This window comes from Oryzias latipes, chromosome 1 (assembly GCF_002234675.1).
Source record: "Oryzias latipes chromosome 1, ASM223467v1".
NCBI lineage: Eukaryota > Metazoa > Chordata > Actinopteri > Beloniformes > Adrianichthyidae > Oryzias > Oryzias latipes.
The window spans coordinates 22,590,056-22,611,128 of NC_019859.2; the positions used below are offsets into that span (position 1 = coordinate 22,590,056).

The 21,073-nt window shown below is 38.3% G+C and overlaps 1 protein-coding gene across 1 annotated transcript in view; it reads right to left on the reverse strand.

The window, feature by feature from the left end:
• Positions 1-19,137: 19,137 nt before the first annotated feature.
• The window catches only part of LOC101169664 (noelin-2), a 46,326-nt gene continuing 44,390 nt past the window's right edge, over positions 19,138-21,073 (reverse strand). The window contains exon 8 of the mRNA XM_004065981.4: positions 19,138-19,934. Within this exon, the coding sequence (XP_004066029.1) occupies positions 19,614-19,934 (321 nt within the window). The 3' untranslated portion in view covers positions 19,138-19,613. The remainder of the gene's footprint in view (positions 19,935-21,073) is intronic.

A 21,073-nucleotide genomic window follows, 5' to 3' on the forward strand; every position in this document is an offset into this window, starting at 1 on the left:
TCTAAATGTTTCACTGCATAAAATCAGGTAAAATCAAGTTCACGCCCCCAAGAGTCATAAACCCCACCGTGATTGGCTGGTTTGTCAGTTCCACACACAACACTGTAAAAGTGTAATTCATACAAAACTAGCGGGACACACTAACATTAAACTTTCATATTAAGTTGGGGGCCGCAAAACATTGTCTTGGGGGCCTCAAATGGCCCGCGGGCCGAAGGTTTGAGACCCCTGCTTTAGCGTAACAAATAAACCTATGAAGCACGTTTTTGGACTGGATTGTCTGGAGAAAACCCATGAAGGAGAGAACATGCAAACTCCACACAGAATGGTCCTAGCCGGGATTTGAACCAGGGCGTTCTCATTGTGAGGAGGCAGTGCTAACCACTGGGAAAATGTGCAACCCCTCAAACCAGTTTTCAGGAATAATAATAAAAATAAAAAAAACTATGTTTTTGCTTTCAAGTAGTGGCTTGATGCATATTTGCATCAATGGCATCAAGGAGTTAAGCCTCTAGAAGTTGTAAATAGCAGACTTAATGTTCTTACAATGTCAATGAGCTCTTAGTTGGTCCTCACGAGTGTACTTTTACACAACCAGACACACTTTTAAATAATAATGATATTATAATGGCATACATTTGTTTGTAAGAGGTAGTGATTTAAAAAGTCAATTTGTGATTAAAAAGAAAGTCTATTTTAGGTGTTTTAGGACTTAGTTTAGTCAATCTAGATAACAAATTAAACACATGGAAATTGTGCTAGGAAAAGAGACTGAATGAATAGAATTTAAACAAACTAAGCCTCACTTCCTTCAATTTCTAACAGTAAAACAGGGACAGAATCATTTAATTGATGAAAAAAAAGATTTTAATAACAACAAAGGCAGCTGGCACTTTGCAATCTAAATTTTCTTGATAAAATAAACTACAAAACGCAGCATAGAGGACACCTTAGGCTTTCTACGTTCTCAATCTCCCAGCGTCACATTAAATGGCAGAGTTGCTGGCAGTGTGTACTTTTCTACAGGGCCTTGAAAATGGGAAGTTTCCAGCTTTAATCTAGTCAGTGCACACCTGAGATTAGTCAGGTGCACGCTAAATATGCTTGCAGCAATACTGAATTTTCTCATCTACATATTTTGAGCGAGAACATTTCCTGGAAACACTCTTGTTTAATTATCTTACTTGTTTCTTTTTTTTTAGATGAACCATATTAAAAAAGCAGGCTTATGGAACTCAATGAGCTTATGTGAAATATTCAACAATTTATTCAGTTTTTTTTTTATCAAAAAAGACACATGACTAATTCTGTATTTCCTGACAGTTCCATGGTAATCATCAGTTCAGTTGAACTGACTCCTCTTTTTGTGCTGAAAGTTGTAAATGATCAACTGCTGAAGGTATCCTCATCCGAATATGTTCAGAAGTGAGTAAACTACTATAAGATAAGAATAATATTTAATCATTGCTGTTAGATTTGTGGCTCTGGTATTTAGTTTTCACACATACATCCTGGATGCATGTAGGAAAAACTCAGTCAAAACCGTTTTTGCGATCAAATAAAGTGTGTCAAAAAGTTCCCGTCAGGCTGAGTGCAGAGCAACAAGCATGCATGATAAAACACAGAGATGTGTTTATGTGTGGGAATCTCAATAATATCTGTTACTAAAAGCTTGTTATTGGTTCCTACAAGCTTGTTTGAACCTAATTATGAAGGGTAATGAGATAAAAGGAGAAGCAGGGCGGCAATACTCTGATGGATGTGGGGAAGATGGCAGCATCTCAATGAAGGGAGTCTCCAAGAGAGTGGGAGAGATCAAATTAGAGGATGAAAGGGGAACAAGAGGAAAGGTAGATAGGGTGAACTCATGCCATGAATCAATAATGCGAGGCAGATTGTAACCTCTCTCGGTTTCTGCTAACTCACACTACTATCATATGCATAATTACCTTATGGTTTTACCTTTAAGTCTTCTCCGTGGATCTTCCTGCAGTAGGTTTTCTTTTAGATTTGAACACTGTAACTAATAGGAAGACACTCAGTCTGTCTGAACAGGTTGTCATCCAAAAATGGCATCCAAAAATCATCATTACAAGGGCATAGATTTGAATAAGTGGTGTCCCGAAACACATTTTCATTTCGACTAGGAACTCATTTGAAAGCGAAACTGAAATCCGCTGCAAGCAATCTGTGAAGCTGATGTTATGAAAATGTCAAAAATTGTTTTACAAAAGTTGTAGCATAAATGTCTGTGAGGACTTGCAGGTACTAACAAAAGAAATGCAACAACCGTCAATCGATAACACAGTGACTGAGAAATGGTCAAAAATACGTATTAAAGTAAAATAAAATCTGTGACCAACTTTTGTCTTTAAGGAGCAAAAACAGGCAGATAGATTTTTGTTCTTTTTCTTTAAAAAAAACACAAAATGTTTAGAAGAAATCTTTTTGTAGAAGAAAATATTGGTTGAATTTATTTATTTTTTTAGTTTAATGAGCAGAAAACATTAATTACCTTAATTTGGTGAAATGTTAGTGTGTAAAAGGCCAAGCTACACAACCAATCCCTCGGCTTTAAAAAAAAATCCCACTCTGAGGAAAATTGTGTTTTAGGTGTTTTTAACATATTCTTGTGGCATTTTTCTTATGATGGAGGACACACTTAAAAAAAATCTAAGTTTAAAAATGTATTTCTGGGTAGTTCATCTTTCAAATCGTTTTGATTCAGGAGCAGTCGAAAAGATGCCATTTGATAAGGATCATATGGGTGGGCTACAGGCTCCCTGTTCCTCTTTATTCTGATGCATCCACTTGCAGATCACTAGATCCATACATGTTCGTTTTTCTTGTCCAAGCTGGCACCTGGCTAAAAATTGTATGATTGCGTAGCTCCAAAATTGCTCACCGCTTTTGTTGCACCAGTAATGTCAAGTTGGGGGTGTGAGGGGCTGTGATCTAGTGGGAGTGAGTGTAAAAGAGAGAGCTCTCATTATCAGGAAATCATCCCAGGGTGTACACCACTTTGTCCCGCCCACAACTCAAAGGTGAATTTCCAATCAACTACTGTTGCTTTGCAGAAACTACGTCCTAGAAAATGACACAGGTTCTTTTGATTTAGGGTAAAACTGGCTTAATCATAATTAAAAGACCACTGGGAACGCTTCAAATTAGATTTAAAGATGACCAAAGTTGGTCTTTCAACAGTTGGGTTGGAGGATTACTCTGAGAGACCACAAATAAGCTACATTGCTGAGTAGAACTCCAATTATTATTCTTGCTGGGTGTCTTGCTCCATTAACCCACTCTAGGCATGTTCAAGAAACACAGCAGTTCTGAAGGATCTACTGTATATTCTGCAAACCCAAGATATTGGTGTTTTATTTTGAAAATCAAGGGCAGTCTTTTGCAGTTTGAACCTTCCTTTCTTCCTGGACTATTTTCTGTTATCTTAATGATACCATTGATAAATTTATATGATTAAACTACAGCCTATGACACAGTAGACCTGTCAAATGTCCATGTTTGCATGCAAACTGTGAAAAGGATGTTCAAATTCAGTTTACTAAAAGGAAAATGTCTGGTGATTCCTTATCCAGGTGATGTCTTGAGGTTGAGTCATGGAATCTGGATTTAAATCTTGTATCTTCTTTCTTGAATCATTTAACCACTTGGATCAGCGGTGAAATGAAAGTCTGGATTCCATGACTCAACTTTAAGACCCCTTTAGCAGAGGATACACATTTAGAAGTATAGAGGATAAAATAGAGCTCTTTGTGGTCACAGCACATCAAAGTATAAACAGATTGTTCACAATTAAAGCCAAGAAGCATTTTAGAATCAAAAGCTCCAACCTTTTAATACCTTTATATACTGTTTTATGGATACATTTTGTACCCTTTTATGGATACATAAATATATATAAATGAATATAAACATAAAGACGTTGACATGATGAGTGGATGCATGATAGACAGCTGTCAGTCCGTACCTGTTCCTAATATAAATTTCTTGTAAAAACTTGGACTTTGCTGGAAAAAAAATTCAAGAGAGAGAAAAGTACACTTCAAGCTATTTGATCCCTGCAAAGATGTACAACCTTGTTTTTAGAGATTCCAGTTATTTGACCAGGTTTTAAGTTGTTTTAACGTCTTCTTTGCTCTGTGCCTTTCCAAACTTTTCTCAAAATCAGCGTAGTGGATAATTTTGTGTCTCATTAAGAGCTGGGATCTAGAAATAAGGAAATTATTATTGAAATGAGTCAAAATCATTTTACTCCAAACTCCACAATAAAAAAACTTGATTTAAGACTAAACAAGTTCAAACTGCTAGATTGGGATTTTTGATTGAATTTTTTGGATGTTATTTTAAAGTTCAATAAATCTTGATAAATTAGACTACCATACATTGTCATTTTTTGGAAACAACAGTTTAGATTTATGTTCTACTTTTTAGATATTTTGAGGATGTAATAAGATGAGCTATCTTGTACTAAGTTTATATTTTCATTTTGGTCTAAAAGGAGTCATTTGCACTTATCTACACTAGTTTTGTCACTGTTACATGTCACTGGTACATGAAAAAATAGAAAAACAAACCATTTGCTCAGAATTTGCAAAAACATACTTACATTTGATCTGATGAACACTTGTATGGAACTCCTTGTTTCTAGATTTGTATCTATCTAATTATAAAACTTCTTGTTCAGTAAAATTATTTGCTGCAAGGGCAGATCAATTTACTACTTTCTAGTAATGTTTTTCTTAAGATCAGTGTTCTTTTCCTATTTTTAGGCTATTTTTTGCAGTGAAATTTGTTAAGTCTTACTGCGATTGTGAAAAAGATCTAACTATTTAAAATAAACAACACCATGACAAAAATGTTTTGTTTGTTTTTGTGATTCAAATTTTCCACACTGTCATACTACTTGCTGATTTTGTGTACATACACTGCAGCAGTCAGGATATCTGCAGGCCACAAATCCTTCCTAAACAATAGCAACAGACCTAAAAAAAAAAAAAATCCATTTTGAAATTCTCAAGTTAAGAAATGTGGATTTAGCTCATGCCGAACACCAAAAAGGCTAATGAAATATTTATTAGTAAATGAGGTGGTAAAACTCTCCGAGAAGTCTCAGAGAACATCATCAGGGTGACCAAGGCTGTAAACAACATGTCTGACAACTCTGCAGAGGTATGTAAGTGTGAAGAGGGGTTTGCCGTTGTTTTTAGAGGGCCATGCTAATTGGTTGGTTTCTTCTCCCCAATGCGCTCCTTCTAATAATAGAGCAGCAGACGAGCCCCAGTGGATTCTGATGACTTCATTTTCCCCTTCTAGTCTCTCCTTTCCTTTCTGTCGTGCTTTCACAGCTAAAGAAAGAAACTAAAACTCATCTCTTGACCTTCTCCTCCCACAAACTTCTGTTGAAGCACACGCCTTTGGAAGGAACCTGATCCTCCACCCTTCTTTCAAAAGCAAATCTCTCCATCACTAATCCCATTAATTACAGTCAATCTGTCTCTCTGTGTGCTTGGCTCTACATCAACATCCCATCCAAAGTTTCCCTCTGTCTTTTCTGGTCTTTTCTTTTTCCTTCCTCGTGATACCTCTGCTTCCTTCCTTTCTTGCTACGACTCCCTCAGGTGGTCTCTTTTAACATCACTAAATAATTCACTGGGATGATTTCAGCCCGGGAGACAAAAACCAGTAGACTGTTGAACGGAGAGGAATGAATAAATAAAAAGGTAAAAATGATCCGCCTTGCTATTCATTCCAAAAAAGTGTCAGTTTGTTCCTGCATTTACCCTGCTGATAATTGCTGTGTGGACTCTTGGAAAAAAAAGCCAAAGAACATATTAAAGTGAAAAAGACAGCAGGGAGGTGGAGAGAAAAAGGCAGGGAGGGAAAAAAAACACAACAAATGCACCAGAGGACAGATGGATGGAGAGAAATCAAAGTAGACTGTCATCAAGTGTTTTCTCCCTTCTAACACTGTTATCTGAATCCAACAATATGCTCACTTGTGTCACAAAGCAAGCGGAAATCTGTGTCAGCGGGTTATGTAATGTGTCTGCATGGATAGCGTCACAACCTGCAACTCTACAAGCACTTTAATCTACAGACCCCAACAGGCTGCAGAATCTCAAAAATCTCATTCTAATGATGTAAAAATTCACATTTAGTTTAGATTTTGAAATGAAAAAGGGCTGCACTGAGCTCTGTAGGTTAGTATCTGTTTTACGGACTTTCCCATGTTCTGTATTTTTAAGAGTACAAGTTGTGGTTTTTTGCGACTTATGCTCAGGTGCAACTTATGTGCGATTTCCCAAAAATCAATTTGGCAACCACCAGAGGGCACTGTAGGTGTGTGTGTATCAGTATTTGCTGCTGACACCAACGCAGAAGAAGAAAATTAGCTCAGTCTTATGTTACGTTCTCACACACATATATGCACATTTCATCTCTGCTTCTAATAGAAACTGGTGTCATAAGTAACAAACACCTGTTAGACCCGGAATTTAGCAGAGAAAGCACAAAATTGGAAGATAAACGGTATTGTGCATTTAAAATGAAAGCGTTTCGCCGATCACCGTTAGCTTCAAGTGAAAATGGATGTGTGTTAGCCTGGGAGCGGTGCTGGCAGTGCAGACTTTTCCTGGAAGGGGCTGTTCTCACTGGTGTACATCAGCTCGTGAGAACCCATTTGTTTTCATGGATTGGGAGGGGTTTGTGCTCAGAGTGCAGATTTTTAAGAGGAATGCTCAGAAATGCATGAAGGAATCAAAATACTGCTTTTGAGTTGTTTATAGTGAGAAAGGAACATTATAATACACTTAAAAGCTCAAAAAGTTGATTTTGCATATTATTGTTGGGTCATATCTGTTTAAATAAATACAGTGACCAGGCCCTGACTTTTTCAGATACGACGTCTGGCTAGAATTAAGTCTTTTGTATCAAAAACAAAGCTCAAAATTGTCAACCATGCCTTGGTGTTGTCCAGACTAAATATTGGAGCTCTGGGTTTCCCAAGGCTTTAATAGCCAGGCTGCAGCTGGTTGAAAATGCAGGCAGATTTATATACAAATGTTTATATACATAACACTAATCTTGGCCTCTTTTGTTAGTGCAAAACTTGATTTCAAGCTTTAGCCTCCTTATAAATGCTGGTTTTAATCTCTGTTTTAAATTAGTTTTTATGCCTTTTATTCTTTTGTGTTTTTTGAGTGTATAATCTTGTGTGCTTGTTTTTCCCCTGTGTACAGTACTTTGGGCCTATTTGGCTGGTGGTCGATGGTGCTTTATAAATAAAAAAATGAAATGCAAGTTGTACGTGCGTAAATTGTATTTTACATTTGTATGTTTTTGAGTGTATATGGGAATACACAATTGCAAAATGTGTATAAAGTCAGGAATACACAATTGCAAGATGAGCATAAAGTGAGGAATACACAATTGCAAGATGAGCATAAAGTGAGGAATACACAATTGCAAGATGAGTATAAAGTGAGGAATACACAATTGCAAGATGAGTATAAAGTGAGGAATACACAATTGCAAGATGAGCATAAAGTGAGGAATACGCAATTGCAAGATGAGTATAAAGTGAGGAATACACAATTGCAAGATGAGTATAAAGTCAGGAATACGCAATTGCAATATGAGTATAAAGTCAGGAATACGCAATTGCAAGAGAAGTATAAAGTCAGGAATACACAATTGCAATATGAGTATAAAGTCAGGAATACACAATTGCAATATGAGTATAAAGTCAGGAATACACAATTGCAATATGAGTATAAAGTCAGGAATACACAATTGCAAGACTCAAGGGTTTCGGGTCTTTGCATGATTTTGGGTTTGAGCTTTTCAAATTTTTAGGTTGGTTGAGAATTACTCATAACTGGTGCAATCTAAGGCTGCACGGTGGCGCAGTGGTTAGCGCTCTTGGCTCACAGCAAGAAGGCCCCTGGTTCAAGTCCAGGCTGGGGGACCTGAAACAGAACATCAATGGGGGACCTTTCTGTGTGGAGTTTGCATGTTCTCCCATGCATGTGTGGGTTCTCTCCAGGGTCTCTGGCTTCCTCCCACCATCCAAAAACATGCTTCATGGGTTAATTGGTTAATCTAAATTATGTGAGAGTGAATGGGTGTGTGATTGAGGACATTCTACCCTGCAACAGACTGGTGAACTGTTCAGGGTGTCCCCTGCCTTTGGCCACAAGTGGCCGGGATAGGCTCCGGCAGCCCTGTGACCCGAAAGGGAAAAACGGAAAAGAAAATCAATGAATGGTGCAATCTTTAATGAAAAAGCATTGCGATGTCCTGCAGTGAGTGCTGACGCAATGTGATTTCTGCTCAGTGTCTGAATGTCAAAATGAAAAATTCAAGAAAAGCGCTTGTTTATGTGTCCTTTATATGGTTTATTTGTACTTCTTCTGTGGTTTTAACGTGGTTCATTTGTGATACATCTGTGAAAATTTCACGTAAAACCCATAACTTTTCTCACTTTTTCTATTGATATTCATGAATGACCAGTTTTTATCTGTGCAATATATGCAAAATGTACATAGTGGCCTTTACACTGCTTCAAAATTTTGCACCAAGCGTCTTCCAACTGTAAGTGGCAGACATGTGCTAGTAAACAGTAGAAAAAGTAACAAAGAGAATGCCTCCCCTTGATTCCTCAGTCAGTACATCATGGGCTATACCTGCATAAAAAAAAACACGTTTAGCGTGTTCTTGAATACATGTTAAGTGCCCACCGTTGTGTACAGTACAGACCAAAAGTTTTGACGCACCCTCTCATTCAAACGAATGGGAAGGTTTGTCTAAACTTTTGGTCTGTACTGTATATAGCTTTAGGTGTGAACATGTGAGTGTGTGTGTCTGTGTGGCCCTGCATTGGACTAGCGAACCAGCAGTAGCTGGAATGGACTCATGGACTCCTGTTAACCCCAAAAGGCATTAAGGGGGCTTGGAAAATGGATGGATGGATGGAGCAGCTCCAACTTTTTTATTAGAACTTGGCAAAACCAAGAAGTCACGAAACCCCTCTTAAATCCTGGATATCTCCGGAGGTAAGAGCGCATTTTTTCGGAGTGAGCCACCTTACTGTAATACTGTCTTTCTGTTCAGGTGAAAGACAGAAAATTTGTTATGGGAACTGGGTCGTGAAAAGACATTCATTTGGAGGTTAAGGTCAGAAAAGTGAACAAAAAAAATAAACCAGCACCAGGGTAATGAACAGAAATACAGAAAAATAATTATAGTGATTAACTCTGTCAATAAAAAAAATCCTGTATTCATTAACTGAATAAACAAAACAATTACAAAATCACATTAAAAAAGGTGTACATCTGCTCACATTTATGTAGCTTTGATGTATGGCACTGACCTCTTGGAATAAATCTCATGTCTAAATTTCAACTGTATACAACTCAGAATTCAATAAGAAACTGCTAAAGTTTATATCCTATTGAATGCACGAGGGTGCTGTGTCCTTAGTGAAAGACTTATCCAACTTCAGGAGAAATCAGACGTTGTCAAAAATACATCCAAATAAAGATGATGCTCTCTTTTAGCCAGAGGCACAGCCTACCTCAGGGTAACAACTCTTCAGAGGGGAGGATTTGTGTGAGGCTTTAGGGAGGTTGCCAGATAGCTGAGGTGACTGGGTTCTTGAGCTGTAAACCGTAACACAGGGAGTACCCAACTTTTGGGTCATGTGTCCCCCACCTTATTGGCCAGCAGCACTGTGACCCTGAAAGGGATACAGTGGATTCTGAAGACGGAACACACTTTATCCTCTGAAGAAAGAAGGAAACTGCCCTCTTGTTACAAACAAGGAAGCATGGAAATGGATTTGTGACGGTAGAAAACACGTTACCTGTTCATATTTGATATCTCTCTAACGAGTTCAAAGTTAAAAAACTACTATCTATGTGACATACATTTGGTAGAAAGGAGAACCAGCAGTGTCTCTCAAAACATTCCTGAAGATAAAGGAGGTTACAAAAATAAAAACTTCAAACTCAGAGTAAAACTAAGAGGATGCAGTTTACCCTAAAGGTCATGCAAAATGCGAAAGGAGATCAAACCTGACCTTAAAGATCTGCATCTCAAATAGACAAATTTGAGACATTTAAAGTGTGTGTGAGAATGAAACGTGCGGAAAAAATTCTGAAGCACTGCCATAGGGAGTTGAAAGCTGTCGCCTGGTAATGCCCCACGGCTGATTTGCTTTCACTGACACTGGAAACCTGGTGTGAAAGGAAGATCTATTCTACAAAGGATCAGGAAGTCAAGAAGAAAATGCCATGGCATCTGGGAAAATCTATGGACGGCTGTGCTGATGTCTGGGGACATTGTAGATATACATCTCAGTAGCCCAGTTTGAACCCCTTGAGAATTTCATGTAGGGTTAGGAGCAAGCAAACCCTCAAATATTTATGAGCTAATGGTCATGAGGAGTGGAGAAGACAGAGGCTTTTCGGAACTCAGCAGCTCAGGAACTAACTTTAGATTTATAACCCTGACATTTAGTCTTAAAAAGATTTAAGTTCTCCACTTGTTAATTGGTACAATATTTGTTGGTAGCTTTACCAACTATCCCTTTGAACTAGTGCTGCACGTGTTGTTTTGCCAAATTGTTTTTGCACAATTTTTTCTCATCATTATTACTTTTTTCATGAAGCATGGAATAAACTTCTTTCTTTTATTTCAAAAGATTGTAACCCATCCATCCATCCATCCATCCATCCATCCATCCATCCATCCATCTTTCCATCCATCCATCCATCCATCCATCCATCCATCCATCCATCCATCCATCCATCCATCCATCCATCCATCCATCCATCCATCCATCCATCCATCCATCCATCCATCCATCCATCCATCCATCCAATCCTATCGAAACTGCAAAAACTAAATCTTAAAACAATATAAAAGAAAAATTGTTTGAACAATTTTTTTTAAAGCAAAATGATCTAAGTTTGAGAAAAATATGGCATGGTGTCTAGAAATGTTCTCTTATGATGGAAATTCTTGATTAGACTATTTTTCTTACATCGCTGGCAGTTTTTTTATGCCTATTTAAAGAAAATCTGCCAATGGGGTAAGACGTTTTGAGTTATTTATAAGGTGCCTGTTTCTGCATTGAATTCATAATCCATCTATTCATTTTGTTTACATTTTAAAGCATCAGATTTTAATTGATAAATATGATTATTCTTCTTAATTATTTTTTGAACAAAAAAAAAGACCATCATTGAGTCATTTTTATTGTGCCCCTTTGAGACAAATTGTTATTCTAAACTTCTAAAAACCCAGCTTAACTGGAATGTGGTAGATCTTCCTTATTGAAATTACGCCAAAGCTTCACTATTTTCCAACAGCATTTTTATAGTCAAATTCATATCCAAATTTGATTCCTTTAAATGCTACTTATTTGATCTCTTAACTGTTTTGCTGATTCATAAAGTACCAAGGCTGTCTGAAAGACCCATGCAAACATGCAAGTAAAACATCAAAATCAAGGGGAAAGCGTAGTTTTTTAAATGTTCTTTTTAGTCCATCACAATCAAAATTCATTTAGAGAGCCTTATCATCAAAACTGTATTTTAATTGTGCACTATAGAAGTAACCAACAGGAGTTTTCTGTGTAATCCCCTGAGCTGAACGAGCATTTGGGCAACTGCAGAGAGGAAAACTCCCCTAACAGCAGAAACCTGCTGCAGAACCGTGACCATCTGCTATGACAGGTTGAGAGGAGACAGACACAAAAGCCAACACCCCCTTTGCCTAAACACTCTCTTTTTGCAATGTAAATGCACTGCAATCTTGTTTTTGTGAGTTGCATCATTTTCTGTGCAATGTTTTTTGAAACATTGCGTTTCGCATAGATTACCATGAATTGTCAGGTGTCACTGGATTGTGTAAATGTTCTTTGTGCATGTCTGCAGAAACATCTCATGGGGTGATAATTGTGGATAAATGAGCAGTGTAACAGCTTTTGGAGTCTCGGTTTTCGTTCTCGCTATTTTCTTTTCAACCTGGTGCTCAACATCTAAAGTGAACTGTGTGAACCTGGCTGAGAGCTCATTTTGTGCATCCTAAGGCGTTTAGTAACTGTGTGGCAAATGCACAAACCTGTAATCTCTTCTCTCATTTCTTGTGACGTAAAAAATGGAAATAATTACAATGCAGTGCTTGTTGTTGCTTGTTTGTAAGCCCTTTCACCTCTCGTTACTGTCTTCTCTCTCATTTTCCTTCCATTTATTCTTGTCCTGGATCCTCTTGCCTTGTCTCTGCTTCTTGTATCCTTCCAGAACAGAGAGAAGTGACCTGGTTTCTCACTCTGCACCTGAAAAAATGTATTTTTTAAAATTTGTATTTCATTATTAGAGCAAACTGTTAGGTCAAAAAATAAGTGGTTTGTGCTGGAAACAATAAAAGGGATTTGATGCCAGAAGGATTAAAGTCAAGTGTCTCTAGAAAATCTCCAAAAAGCTTTTTAAAGTCAGAAGTAATTAAAACAGGCTACAAAAAGTTGACAGTCATGTTGGCATGAATGGAAATAAGTAAAGAACGAAAGGAAATTAAACTGAACAAGAAATAGGAAAGAAACATTATTGTATGGAAATGAATGGGAACTAGAGAGACAAATGGGAGTAATGTGAATAAAAAACGTTTGTTTAAAGCACAGTGTGGAATATGATCAGACTTGTGAAAGTGAAAGGAGGGAGCAGGTGGTACAGAGCTGGATGAAAGTGGGACATTGTCATTAGAATTTAGGAAAGCATCAGACCAAGAAGTTTCAATATTGACAGGCAGAGGAAACCATCAATTGTGCATAGTTGGAAATATATTATTTAAAGTCCCACTACAATCATCTTTCTATCTATTTTAATAATGTTCCCAGTGGTCATTTTTTGTTTACTACTGATTCACAATAAAGAATAAAGAAATACTCTGAAGTACATTTTTTAAGTAATTTTCTTTATACATATGTGCTCCCTCATGAGTAAAATGCAACATTTTAAATGTATTTAAAAAAAAGGTAAAAAGAAAATGGTCACAGTTAAGTTCTTAAAAGATGTTGGATGAAGTCTTCATTTCAAAAATGTAACGGTGCATCAACAGTGATGGAAACCCCTTCAAATCAACTAAACTTAAATCACCAAATTTTTTTCAGTGTGTAAGAACAGGAGTAAAACATCAAACAGAACAACAACCTAAATCCCAAATAAACAGTTTTAATGTTGAAAGATTGTTTTAATAAGCAACTAACAACTTCAATAAATAATTTTTTTCCAACTTTAGCTTTAATAGAAAACTAAAAAGAACACACAGCAGAAACAACAAAGCATTCTGGAATGGAATTCTTTTTCTTTCCTGCGCAAAAAGATGATCCAGTGTTGCATCTAGCATTGGTTTATTGTTATTATACCATGGTCCGGTTGAATACTCGATTCTGATTGGCTGCTGGGTATGCGTTAAAACCTGATAACCGCACGGTGAAAAAAGAAGTTCCGGTCGGCTAGCTTAAATGATTTGTATCACTGCGCCGGCTTCTGTAAAACAACCTTTTGCTTCATCATCTGGGCAAAAACAAGCGGTAAGCGATTAACTTTCCCTCCGAATTGATGCTTTATTCAACCCATCGGGACCATCAGCATATATATATCGCCGAATCTTGACTGCAGCGGTGGTGCTGCGCGACGCGGACTATATGTTACGTGATGCGGCGCATCGCGCCGCATCACGTAACATATAGTACGCTGTTTATGAGAAAAGCGATCCAAATCGCTGAATCGAGTATTCAACCGGACCATGGTATAATAACAATAAACCAATGCTAGATGCAACACTGGATCATCTTTTTGCGCAGGAAAGAAAAAGAATTCCATTCCAGAATGCTTCGCTTCTGACGGTTCAGGCTTCCACGGCGTGCGTTAAAAAGTAGTAACCGCACACTTCGTCGGCCATTAACCCTTACTTATTCTTCTCTGAACAACAACTTGTTTTTCATTTGATCAGTTTCATAAATGAGTTTGGTGACAGCAACAAATATGTCTGCAAACAGCTAATCCAGATTATTAACTATGTAAATATGAAGTGAATTTTCAATCGACTTGAAGGAGTGATGATCTTTTCGTCCTGTCTTACTTTAAAACAATGATGCATCTTTTAACAGGAGCATGAACAGACCAAAACTGACAGGAAATTAATCACAAATAAACTGATTTATAAAGCGGTTAATCATGCATTACTATCACTGTATTAATGATTTTATTTGTGATGTTTGATTGCTTCTGGTTACATCTAAAGTATTTTTCAGTGTTGGGTCTAAAACCATTTTTTACCAAAAAGCAAAATGTTTCAATGCAGGCAAATGCTGACTCTGCTCTGATCACGGTAGATCAACACATCTGCTTACTGGAATCAAGCTTGCCAACCATGCCATCAGAGAATGAATTTGATTAGTTGTCTATCAAAGAATTTCATTCTGAGAAAACCAAACCCCATAGCAGAGTCTAAGCACTGTCTACGAGAATCCAGGAGGAGATGCTTTGAGGATTGATTAGGTGCAGACTCTAGCTGATTGAAAGTTAGGGATCACTGCCATTTCTGACCTCATTTTTCACCTGACAGGTCTGGAAAGTTTCAGTAGAGACAGCTGAGACTCCTGCATGCACTGCTGCTGCTCCCAGATGGACTCTCTCTCAATGCCATGTATTTAGAAACAGTTGAAGCTGCACATTTGTACAATACTGTTGACAGCTCTTATGTTAATGCAGAGTTTGTCTTTTGACTCATCAATATAGCTCATTTGCGCTGGTCTGAGGTGTTCAAACCTAAAGTCAAAGAATCTCAGTTAGTATCTCTGTGACCCCATTTGAAAGTTGTGTCAACTGCACTGCAAAGCGATGTGGTCTGCTTTCCACCTCGTTATACCTCCATGCTAGATAGCAACAAAAGACAAAAGGGGAGCTGTGGGACAACATGAGCCGAGATGACCCATGGGGTATCTGCAAATCAACGCATTTCACGACTCCAGTTTTGTGTCCAAGCAGAAATCTAGTGAAAGAGGAAATTACTAAAGGAGAGCAGCAGCAAATGCAAGCAGAACAGAGTACTATCCAGTTCCTTATCGTGCTAATCTCAAGCAAGGTGAATGCAGAGACTTGTGTCAGGAAGGGAACCTGACATTCACCAAAAATGGGAATTAAGGATGTTTCACAGTGGTGGCCCTTTATGGGAGCAGCCAAAAGGCGAAGAAGACAAAAACAGAGCAGCAGGGGTTTAATGAGCATGTTTGTTTTCAGTCATATCATCTCACACTGATTTGACAAAGGCTTCATGCCAGATTCCCTTTCTGATGCAGCCAGACTGTGCCTGTAAATAAGCTTGTATCTTCAGTCGGCTGGTTGGGAGCCCAGTTCATTGCACAACTGCCACACAGCCTAGGGAGGGGCTCCTAAAATAGTGTGACCCCTATAAAAAAACTGGCAGTTTCTCAAGGCTGAAATCCCAGTTATCATGAGAGAGCTAAAGACATGGACTCATGCCAAAACACAGACCAAATGCAGGATGATGAAAACTGAAATATTCAATTTAAAACAGTGAAGCATGACTCAGAGGAATTGAACAGAACCATAAGAAAGAAACCCAAACGTGCAGATTTTCCTAAAAATGAGATGGACACCATGGGGTTGAATACAGTGATTCACTTCTAGAGAAACAGCTGTGGTAAACTACTGACTCAAAAGAAAACCCAAAACACTAAACAAAAATGAGCAATCTAACCAAGTAACCTTTAGAAGTTTCTGCACTTACTAGTGCACTGGCCAATAACATTGCTCCTTCACAATGATGTAGTAATGACACAGTCACACCAATGGTAAAGTTGTCATTCCAAATTTAAAATGGTTTCAAAAAAAAAGTTGACATTTTTTATCTAGAACAAAAACAACAAAAGAGTTCTGACACACAGCTGTGATATTACTTGGAATAAATCCTTGGAAGTATTTAAATAGTTTAGTGGAGTTTCACATGTTTTTTTTAAAGTTATTTTGCCCTTGGATTTATACATTTTCTTACGTCTCTACACTTTTGATAATTGTCATTGTCATGCCGACGATACGCAGTTATATTTATCCATGAAACCTGACCAGAATGACAATATAGAGAAACTGAATGCCTGCATCAGGGACATCAAACCTGGATCACAATTAATTACCTCCTCTTGAACCCAGAAAAAACTGAGGTCATTATACTAGGTCCTAAAACCCTCAGAGATGCTCTGTCTGATCAGATAGTCCCCCTGGTTGGCATAAGTATAGCCCCCAATTCCACAGTTAGAAACCTTGGGGTTCTATTTGACCAGGATTTATCATTTAAGGCTCACATATCTCAGGCTTGTAGAACTGCCTTTTTTCACCTGCGGAATATTGCTAAGATCAGAAATATCCTCTCTAAGAGTGATGCTGAAAAACTCATCCATGCATTTGTTACGTCTAGACTGGATTACTGTAACTCTTTGTTAGCAGCGTGTCCTAAGAGTTCCTTAAGAAGTCTCCAGCTTGTTCAGAACGCAGCAGCTAGATTGTTAGCTGGAACCAGCAGAAGAGATCACATCACTCCTGTGTTAGTTTCGCTCCACTGGCTCCCAGTTGATTATAGAATCAAGTTCAAGATCCTCCTGTTAACCTATAAGGCCTTACATGGAATGGCCCCGTCCTATATTAAGGACCTCATAGTCCCTTACCATCCAATAAGAACACTTCGTTCGCAAAATGCAGGACTGCTTGTGGTTCCTAGAATTAGTAAAAGTACAGTTGGAGGTAGAGCGTTTAGCCACCAAGCCCCTGTCTTATGGAATAAACTCCCAGCTCATGTAAGAGAGGCCGACTCAGTTTCTACATTCAAAGTTAGACTGAAAACATTCCTCTTTGGACAGGCGTATTATCAGACTATTTAGTATTCAGAGATTATTGAACTTAATGTTAATGTGTTTAAATTAAAATGAATAACAATAACAATTTGTTTTTAGTAGGCTGCTAGAAGTTGGTAGAAGTAACTACGGTGCACTGGGGTTCTGTCCTCTTTTCTCATCTACTTCTACCCTTCCTCTCTTTTCTATTCTTGATCATTATTCATCATTTAGTTCTCCATGCCTCTGTTTGGTGCAGTGCGATTCATGTATTGTCCCTCTTTCCCTCTCCCCTCCTGGGGAGTGGGAGTGCTTCCAGATTCAAGTTGGCTCATCCGTGCTCCTGTTCCTGACCGTGTACCTCGTCTTTGCTCCTGCTCCCACACCTGGCTGTGGATCCTGCCTCTGGCTCGTCTCTGACTTGTCTCTGCTCTGTACCTGACCGTGTACCTCGTCTTTGCTCCTGCTCTGACACCTGGCTGTGGTTCCTCGACTCGCGCCCCTGACTGTCCCCCCAACTCCGGCTGGATGAAGCTCATCTGATGGACTTTAAATATGTAGTTGTAGAGTTGTATAAGTTAATTCTTCTCTATGAGTTTTGGTAAATCGCCTGTCCGTCCTCGGGGAGGATCACTCCTTCATGTGGGCACCCCTGAGGTTTCTTCGTTTTTACGGAATCTGTTTTTTTGGGAGTTTTTCCTTACCGCAAAGGGGTATAAGGGCAGGGATGCCAGTATAGCTTAGTCAGTTTGTTAGTTCATTTTAGTATTTTCCTATTGAACTCTATGTATTCATGATACTTTTGAGTTCATGTTTCACTTTTTCAATTACTGATACGAAGCCCATCGAGACGACTTGTGAATTTGGGCAATACAAATAAAAATGGAATTGAATTGAATTGAATTTGTTATAAAAAGATGAAACAGTTTGATCTCAATTTTTGTGAGAAAAAATACAACATTTATTACTCTCAATTTCCTTTCTTTTACAGTTTATTTTGGAATTATTATGTAATATAATGAAAAATTGGATGGATGAGGAAAGAAGTTATCGTTAAAAAAAGATGCTGGGGTTGTACTACAAAGATGGATATGAAACATTGCTGGAGAGGTCATGGAACAGAGGTAGAGCGGTTGCCCTCTGATCAGATGATTACAGGTTTGGTTAACGCCCTGCCCGCCCATGTGCCAAAGTATTGGCCAAGACACCGATCCCCGCATTGCTCCTGATGGTCATAGGTTGGTACCAGCATTCAGCAGTGTAGCAGCCATCAAGTCAGGGTAAATGGTAATGTGACTGTAAAGCGCTTGTAGGAAGGTGGTAAAACACTATATAAGTATACACCATTTACCATAAACTGTTTTAAGGATAGATTATTAGAGCAAATTGGCAAGTTGTAAAAATGAATCACAACGGCCCTGACTACTATGGGTTAAACAACTTCAAGGACAAAAAAAGCAGAATCAAAGGCACAGCAGATTTTAAAAGACTTAGTTAAATAAAAACTTGTAAAAAACAATTGTGAACACCTATCTGGAAGAGCTGCTCCAGCCTCCATAAATCTCACACTACACAGCTATAGAGACATGATTACAGACATTAGTATTAAAAGTGATTCTATAAAAAAATAGATTTGACAGGCAATGACATAGTGTTATACATGCAATTTTACTCCGTTATTATCAAAGTTGACCTGCCATCATCTTGAGCATCAGGAGTCCAGATGCTCAAGAAGTTGGGAATAAAATAAAAGTGCAACATGTCCTTCTAAAGAAAAAAAAATCATGATTATATAGGTAAGACACTTACAGGCTCAAAAAAAGGACAGCAGACACTTCACTCAGGCAGGAAATTACCACTGTGCCAAATTGTCATCAGTACATTTGTGCGAAACATTTTACACTCCAGGACTGAGGTTTAACTAAGAACAGAGCATCAGAAAACAGTGGGATCGTTCTTTTGCTTTTACTGGGTTTCAGTAAAAAAACACCTTCTTCTCTCCCATCCAAACCTTCATGCATAATAGAGTATTTGATCCAGGCTGCATGTCTGATTAGTACAGAGAGGGCTGTCTCTCCCAGCGTGGGTTTGGATGTTCATTTTGTTAAGTTTGATCTCAACTTCCGCTTCATTTATGGAGACGTGCCGAGAGAAGAAAACCTGACATCACTCCTGCACGAACACCAAATATATAAACACACAGGCAAAATTCGACAGTAACGTTTATTGAATGAACAATCATGCTGACTAAACAAGCCCACGATCACGTCACAAACCCATGAAATCTTCAACAAGGCCATTATCACAGCTCAACTTCTAAAGCGAGGTGGAAATCAGTTTACAATCTGACTATTTTTTTCTCCAAAATGTTTTTATCATCCTCTGCTTCAAAAAGTCACTTTGTGACACATAAGATTATTGAAGCAAAGAGCTGAAAGTGACTGACTTCTGCCTTTGGTCCAGAACTCAGGTTGGGTAGTCTGTTTGATGGTCATGTATTTCATCTTGTCAGCTCGCAGTGCACTTGTAGTCTGGAAATCATTCAAATTCAAACAATGATTCAACTAAATTTCTTTTTGACAGCAGATCTCATGATTTATGTGAGTATCCGTTGGTTTGTGTGCATTAAAATATTCAGTTTTCTTTAAAAAATGACAACAATTTTTCTTGTTCTCTGTCACTACCCATCACTGCGGATGACATGAAACAGTGTGACATTGTAGAGCACCTGGTGACCGTTGTTCCAGGTGTACAGGGCTCTCTCCCGGGGGTTGTAGTCCATCATGCTAATATGAGAGTACTGGTTGTGAAAGGGGATGTCAGTGTACTCATAGGTGGAGGTATTGGTGTGGTAGGCAAAGTGAACCTTCGCTCCAGCAAGGTGGGAGTTTGTGACATACAGGGTGCCGCATATCATGAAAGCTTCCCCTGCACTCCGTTTGGGAAACCCCGTGTCCCAGCTCTGGAGGACATCCAGTGAACGAGGGTCCAGACGGCTCACCTAGAGACAGGAGGAGTGGATTAGCATGTCCCTTTTCAAATTTTTCATAGCCATCAAAAAGTGGTGAGTTGCTATGGTGATGTTTCTGCATTTTCACTGAATTGGAGCAGAAACCTTTTGCCTTCACCCACGCTACTTGCTCTGTATTTTCCAGTGTAAAACGTTGGCTCACAGTGAAAAATGTGTATTCCAAACAATAAATGCAATGATGTCTAGTTTTTGTGTCACTTATTTTATATGATTTAGCTTTAATTTGTTAGGTTTTATTTAGTTTCATTAGCTAATGTTCAGCTGTTTTACCAACAACATGAGGTAAGACTAAAAAACGTGTATTCGGCCGTCTTGTATGGAGTGGCGCATCCCTCCTGGTTGAACAAGAGCATGCATTTGTTGCATCAGGTCATAACAGATCAAAGATTAATGCAGACCCTGCACGCAAAACATCAGAGCACAAACAAGCCTGAAGAACAAAGTCTTCATCATACGGCTCACAAGATCGCATGTACCGTCAAATAGAAAGAGTAAAGGATAGAAAGAAAATCCAATTTTCTGGAATAGATGCCAAATGTTGCAGGTGAAAATCCTAATAAAGTGATGGAGCCAAAGGTGAAATGGTCTGTAAAATGAAAAGAACAGTGCGGGATGTGAAAGATGAGCGAACCGAGGCGTGCTGCAGGGTAATGGTCTTCCAAAGTGTTCTGGTCTGAAGATGACACCACTGATCCTCTAAAGGAAACCAACCCAGGCTTCTTTTACCAAATTGGCCCAGAAATTGATCTTTATAAAATAGGAGTTTTTGCCCAACAAGATGTTTTTTTTATCGTATTTTTGTCATCTCTTCTTTTTGCCAAGTGTTTTATGGCAAATAAAAATGCATTAAGGAGTACACCTGAACATTTGTCAAGCAGTTTGTTTTAATCCACTGCTATTTTTTTAATCAAAAAAGCTTTTAAAATGGAGATGTGCTGTCAAAATATTGAAAAAATAATATGATGAAATATTTTCTCCTTGGTAAACTCTTGGCAGGAAGCTCTTCGCAATCTCTGCCAGTTCTTTTCATTTAGAGTAAAAGGAACCAAATAAAGTGTTTTTTTCAAACCGCTTTTTTTTATTAGTGATCCAGCATCCATGCATGGTAG